General features: G+C 33.5%; 1 protein-coding gene across 1 annotated transcript; it reads right to left on the bottom strand.

Annotated features, from left to right (window-relative positions):
- Nucleotides 1-718: 718 nt before the first annotated feature.
- Nucleotides 719-5,097, bottom strand: LOC111889045 (ATPase family AAA domain-containing protein FIGL1). The gene is made up of 13 exons (XM_023885178.3): nucleotides 4,652-5,097; nucleotides 4,091-4,226; nucleotides 3,525-3,878; nucleotides 3,205-3,434; nucleotides 2,973-3,100; nucleotides 2,775-2,893; nucleotides 2,592-2,684; nucleotides 2,394-2,495; nucleotides 2,174-2,276; nucleotides 1,542-1,625; nucleotides 1,349-1,444; nucleotides 1,131-1,258; nucleotides 719-1,004 (listed from the first exon to the last, which is right to left on the bottom strand). Exons 1-13 carry the CDS (start codon nucleotides 4,930-4,932, stop codon nucleotides 894-896), a joined length of 1,965 nt encoding a protein of 654 aa, XP_023740946.1. The 5' UTR covers nucleotides 4,933-5,097; the 3' UTR covers nucleotides 719-893.
- Between the last annotated feature and the right edge of the window lie 810 nt (nucleotides 5,098-5,907).

The raw sequence follows: 5,907 nt of genomic DNA, 5'->3' as shown, positions 1-5,907 counted from the left end.
TTTAAAGAATGACTTACATAGGTAACCACTACTTTACTTTTAAATCAAAATATTTTGTCTCCAATGGGACTTGAACCCTCTAGCTTTTGATAAGGGACACCTATTCACGTCAATTCCTTTAAGTCGACCAACAAATCTTGAAGCTAATGTTTTTTTGATTGCTTATAAGATGAACGCAAGGTGTATAACTATGTAAACATAACTTTCTTTTCTCTGTATATGTAACATCCCACTTTCAAAAGTATACCATTTTTTTAAATAAGAACTTATATTCCAGGCCCATTGACACATACAAAACGGGCATGAACAGATACTATCAACCAAATTCTTATTTAGGGTGATTTCGTTACTCCAAATAAAAATTTTCACCAAATTTGGGTTCTAACCAATATGCTGAGCAATTTTAGCAACCCCATCACTTGAATCCAAGTGGTTCACCTTAAATTCAAAAGTTTAGGGTTTCACTCAACATTGCATTCACAGTATGTGAAAATTGACACTTAATGGAGTTATAATCTTCATCTCTTAAGGTTATTATACCATCACCTCAACATCCATTGAAATTTCTTTATCATCTACTTCATTATCCCCAAAAACCCCAACTTACAAACCTAATTGCACTATAACCATCAAGAGAGTGAAAAATAAAAAACCATACCTTGCTTTTGTGTAATTAATCTAAGCAAATATATTAGATTCCTTCCATTTAACAGCCATGGAGTTCCAATTTAGTGAATATATATATACAAGAAGTAACAAGAATGGTCTGATTATGGAGTAAACATAGTTGTCATTGAACATTTTGAAACAATTTCAAGTTGTTACACAAGAGAAGCTTTGAAACTTGCGCCCTTCAAGTTATGAATAAACTAAATATGAAATTTACTTGGAAGCTACTTTGTTGATGGCGATAAGCTCCCAAATTGATTATTCCAAATTTCATATGTGCCAAGTTCATCCAGAGAAACAGAAGGTCTGACCTCCTGTAGTGCATTCTCAAAGTCCTACAAAATACAAAAATAGTGTGTGTGACAACAGACAAACCAAAACTTTTACTTAAACTAGCAAACTCTTTGTTGATTTTTCAGTTAATAAAAGTTCATAATCCATGCTAATTTCAAAGTGCGTACCTGTAGACTAACTGGCCTCATATCCTCCTTTTTAAGTTTAGTGATTTCAGTGCCTTGTGTCAAAGCCTCCCGGAGTGGACCCATGGAAGCATCTTTCACTAAATTCTTCATATCAGATCCTGAATACCCTAAAACAAATCAAAGTACAAGTTCAAGTTCAAGTAAGATAAGGGTAAGAGTAAGACATACATCAACATCAAATAGAGGAAAAAGAATACCATCTGTTAATTTGCATATGGTATCAATATCCTCTGTTGAGAGTTTAAAAAGTCCATCCTTGTTCAAAAGATTACGGACTATCCAGGCTCTTGCTTCTTTACACCAAAGACATAATTACGTAATTAGCCTTGTATATATAAGTAGCATAAGGAATTTTAAAGAAAAAAAGGTAAATCAAAGTTGCACTTGCACCTGAGGAAGGGAGTGGAATATAAAGTCTCTTGGTCAATCGCCTCCTAGCTGCCTCATCTAATTCTTGTGGTCTATTTGTCGCTCCTGCCATTTCAGAATGTAAATGCCAGTAAATACAAAAGAGGTAGATAAATTTACAAGTGAGATTTTTGCACTAAAAAAACAGAAGTGGATATAAAGCTCTTAATCTGCCATTTAGCAGCATATTGTACTTTCAGTCATTTGTGTGTTATAGCATCCCACTTTCATTTCTTTCCATTACATCTTTTTTGTCCTCTTATTTATTAAGACAGTGTACTTTGAAAAATCTAAATAGCATTGTACTTGTTAGAACATTATACTTTAAAAGATATACCCAATTATAGCAATCAAATGTGCTTTTTATTAGCATTGCTATAGGAGGGCAGATTTTTCAAAGTATAATGTTGTAATAGAAAAAAATGAAAGTAGAATACTACAATAAACAAACAAACAAAAGTACGTTGCTATTTCTTGAGTTTAACCTTTCTTTGTAATGCTACAGTTTGAAGTACACTACTGGCTTTTACAGTTGCAATAGGAAATGACTCTTGAAGTATTGAAATGTTATAAGATGAATAAACATCAGAAAAAATTTGGATTTTAAAGATCACCTATGAGTAGAATCTGTTCACTTCCACTATCAAATCCTTCCATTTCAATGAGAAACTGTGTCTTAAGTCGTCTGCTTGACTCATGCTCACCATCTGACTTACGCTGCAGTAGTAATTACTCATTAAGTTGCAAAAAAGTGAAGAATCCAATAAGACTATATGGTTTTAAGTATTTAAATAAAATCATCAAAGCTATTGAACAAGTCTAAATGTGACATACCTGGGACAGCAGAGAATCAATTTCATCCACAAATATTACAGCTGGCTGACGACAGCTGGCAACTCCAAAAAGAGCCCTCACTAGCTTTTCACCCTCTCCAATCTACAGTCATCATGTTATAACAACTTTACTTGGATACACATAACAGAACATGAACATCTACGAGAACTTATCATGCTTAAAAGAATCAATACATACCCATTTACTGGTTAGTGAACTTGCAGATATGTAAAAAAATGTTGCATTACACTCTCCAGCAATAGCTTTACCTATCATTGTTTTACCCGTTCCCTAAACCAAGAAAAAAGATACAACCAAATCAAACAAATTGACTTTTTGTCATGATATTATAACAAATTAATATTGTTATATTGCACTTACTGGTGGGCCAAATAAAAGAAGCCCTCTTCCTGGGGAACGACAACCTTCAAAAATATCAGGGCGTAACAAAGGCCATATCACCATTTCTGTAACACATTTTTTCGCATGATGCAATCCAGCTGTATAATTAAGATGACAATATATTAAAATCTTATTAGAAATAACTTAAAAGTTTATGGAGCATGAAAAAACTCTCACCAATATCATCCCAATGAACATTGGGTTTACCATCCATTATCTCATTACTAATGTGCTCAATAAGGCGAGGCTCTAAATTCCTTAACTTCTCTGGAAGTTCACCATCAGGACCACATAGCGCATCCATGCTGTAGTCATAGTTAAAAAGGTAAAATGAGCAAAAGTTATAGAACCATGTTTGATTTTGCTTTATTATGTTAACATTTAACAACCAAGTATTGAACTTACTTACCATCTTTTTGTTGAATCATCTAATGCATCTTCACCTTTTGTTGCATTTGCACGTGAAGTTACATTACCAGTATTACCCCCGTTGGATCTAATAGGAGGAACAAAACCACGGATTCCACGTCGTGGTGGATAGGATTTGACACCATAGCCTCTGTTGTTTCCATCACTTTGTGGGGAAACTGAAGAATTTGGTGATCCAGCCATCCCTCTCTTTTGCCTCACATCCATTTCCTGTGGCATAAAGAACATGCATCATAAATCTATAATCATTTTGGTCAATGGAGATTATAAGAAGGTATTTTCAAGATTTAAAATGTATACCAATTTTGTTCTAGCAGTGACAAAACCGTTGCCAGTAATACCAGTATCAGCTTCATTCTTGCTTGATGGAGACAAGAGTATTTCATTCTTTGGGCTAATGGTTTCCATGCGAGATCGCTTGGGTCTCAAGCTACTTCCATTTGTTCTTTCTTCCTCAGAATTTATATATGTAGACAAACCACGACCCTCAACAAGATTACAATCCTTGAGACCATTTCCTACTGAGTTGACAGAATTATTATGCATACTGTTGTTTGTCCTTGAGATGCCTCCATAAAAGGTTGTTGATTTTCCATGTACAGGAACTTTTGAAGTCTTGCCACTGATATCTTCCTTCTTTTCAGGTTCATCATCCTAACATGGATTGTCATCATTAGTCAATGAATTTTATAAGATCTTATTGTGTTGCAATCTAACAATAATACTCATCCTTACTCTACATCAGTGATCAAACATTTAGTTGAAGTTTTCAAAGCAATATAAAAATGAGTTGATTGCACCATGAAAAGGTGTACAAAAGGCTATAAAACGTGTGAAGAAGAAATACAGCCACTAATAAGTAATACCTCATTTAGGGTATTTCCTTTAGAATGTTGGAGAAGAGCTTTAAAATATTTTGATTGCTTGATTTTCTCAATGTTGATATCCCCTTGCTTGTGGAAAGCCACCCCTGGATCTCTACCAGCTTGCTCAAACGCTTGACTGCAGTGACATGTTGCAGAAACTATGGATAAACATGAATAACCCAAAAAAGAACCCTAAATAAACCATAAAAGTATTTTACTTCGAACAGGTGGAACCAATTTACAAAAGTACAAAACTGATAAGTTTGCAATTTAGATTTCAAACATCAACAATGTTCCATTCAAACATAACTGATATTTCTCCCATCCAGATCCTACACAATAAAATTATAACTGAAACACAATTGAATTAGGATTCTAGCTTAATTTGAAATTACGAACTACATTAACTTCTATGCCATAGCTTACAGAAACCTTACATTTAATCAGAGAATTAAAGCTGAATTTCATCCGTAGCAACAAATTCAGTGGATACATTAATATCAAGAAAACAACTTCAGTAATAGTTTCGCATATGTTTGTTTAGAGGCATAGACATAATACCGATCCGAGTCAGGAATGAGTGATTGACGAGCAGAATCCAGTTTCGAGAGAGCTTCACGGCGAATTGGACGAATGAAGGCTTCGTCTACGTCATTTAAGGACTGAGAATCTAGGAAACCGATGAGACGGAGGGAGAGTAGTTGAGAATAAGAGTAATCTCGCTTCTCGAGAGCGATGTCCGCGCCGAATAGAAGAGATTGGAGCCTCTTAAGGTTGGTGTCTAATTCTTTTCTCCAGCAAGACGACGCCTCCGACGACAATGGTTTTGGTTCCGCATCCATTCTTCTTCTCCTTGGATTTCAAACGAGGCGGTGTCGCTGGAATGTGTGTCCTATTTTCCCGCCAATTTCTAATAATAACCCCAATTTGGTCACCGGCTCACTGCCGCTTGATGACTAGTCCGCTGTCGTAGTGGTGGATTTAGGAAAAACAGAAAAAAAAAATGCAAAATAATAATTCGAAAATAATGCAAAAAAAAAAAATGCCGCTTGATGGCAAATCGTGCTGTCATTTCGTTTCGTGTTTCTTTCTGATACGACACGACAAGGTTTTATATAACATGACACCATACGATGTCGTGTTTTTTTTAACTAAAACGAAAACGAACGATTTAAAAAACAAAAACCACGACACGACACGAAAAATATAACATATACTAAAAACTAATTTATTTAATGAATATTTTATCAAATATAACACGATAAAAAACTGCTTAATCATGTCAATTTCGTGTCAAATTTTGAACACGACACGACATTGTGTTTTTTTACAGTTAATACGAACACGACACGACCACGAATTCAAATTTCAGTTTCGTCACAATTTCGTTTGTGTCGTTTATTTTTGTCATGCCGTGTCATAAATTGTCACCCCTAGTCGTAGTAGTGGATTTAGGAAAAATGCAAATATATATATATATATATATATATATATATATATATATATATATATATATATATATATATATATATATATATATATATATATGCAAACTATTTATCATTTTAGTGTTCTTTCAAAAATATTTATCAAAATGGTATTTTTTTCATTTTCCTTTACTTTTCAGTTTTTATTTATTTTAAATATCTTATTTTTCTCTTTTATTCCATCTTTTTGTTTTTTTTTTTGTATATATTTTTAAATGACAACTATTCTTTTAGTTTTTTTTACCTTTTTTTTACCTTTTTTTTACTATTTTTTTAAATAACAGTTTTTTTCTGTTTTTTTTTTAATATCCGTTTTTCTTATACAACCAT

This window comes from Lactuca sativa, chromosome 2, assembly GCF_002870075.4.
Source record: "Lactuca sativa cultivar Salinas chromosome 2, Lsat_Salinas_v11, whole genome shotgun sequence".
Lineage (NCBI taxonomy): Eukaryota > Viridiplantae > Streptophyta > Magnoliopsida > Asterales > Asteraceae > Lactuca > Lactuca sativa.
The sequence above is the reverse complement of the archived record's forward strand: the minus strand, read 5'-3'. Positions and strand labels throughout refer to the sequence as shown.

Bases quoted from the DNA above. Each gene is read 5' to 3' on its own strand.
- LOC111889045 (XM_023885178.3), bottom strand. From the start codon at position 4,932: ATGGATGCGGAACCAAAACCATTGTCGTCGGAGGCGTCGTCTTGCTGG. The intron at 3,879-4,090 runs GTATTACTTATT...AATCCATGTTAG, and splicing joins AAGGAAATACCCTAAATGAG to GATGATGAACCTGAAAAGAA. The intron at 1,626-2,173 runs GTGATCTTTAAA...CTGAAATGGCAG, and splicing joins TGAACAGATTCTACTCATAG to GAGCGACAAATAGACCACAA.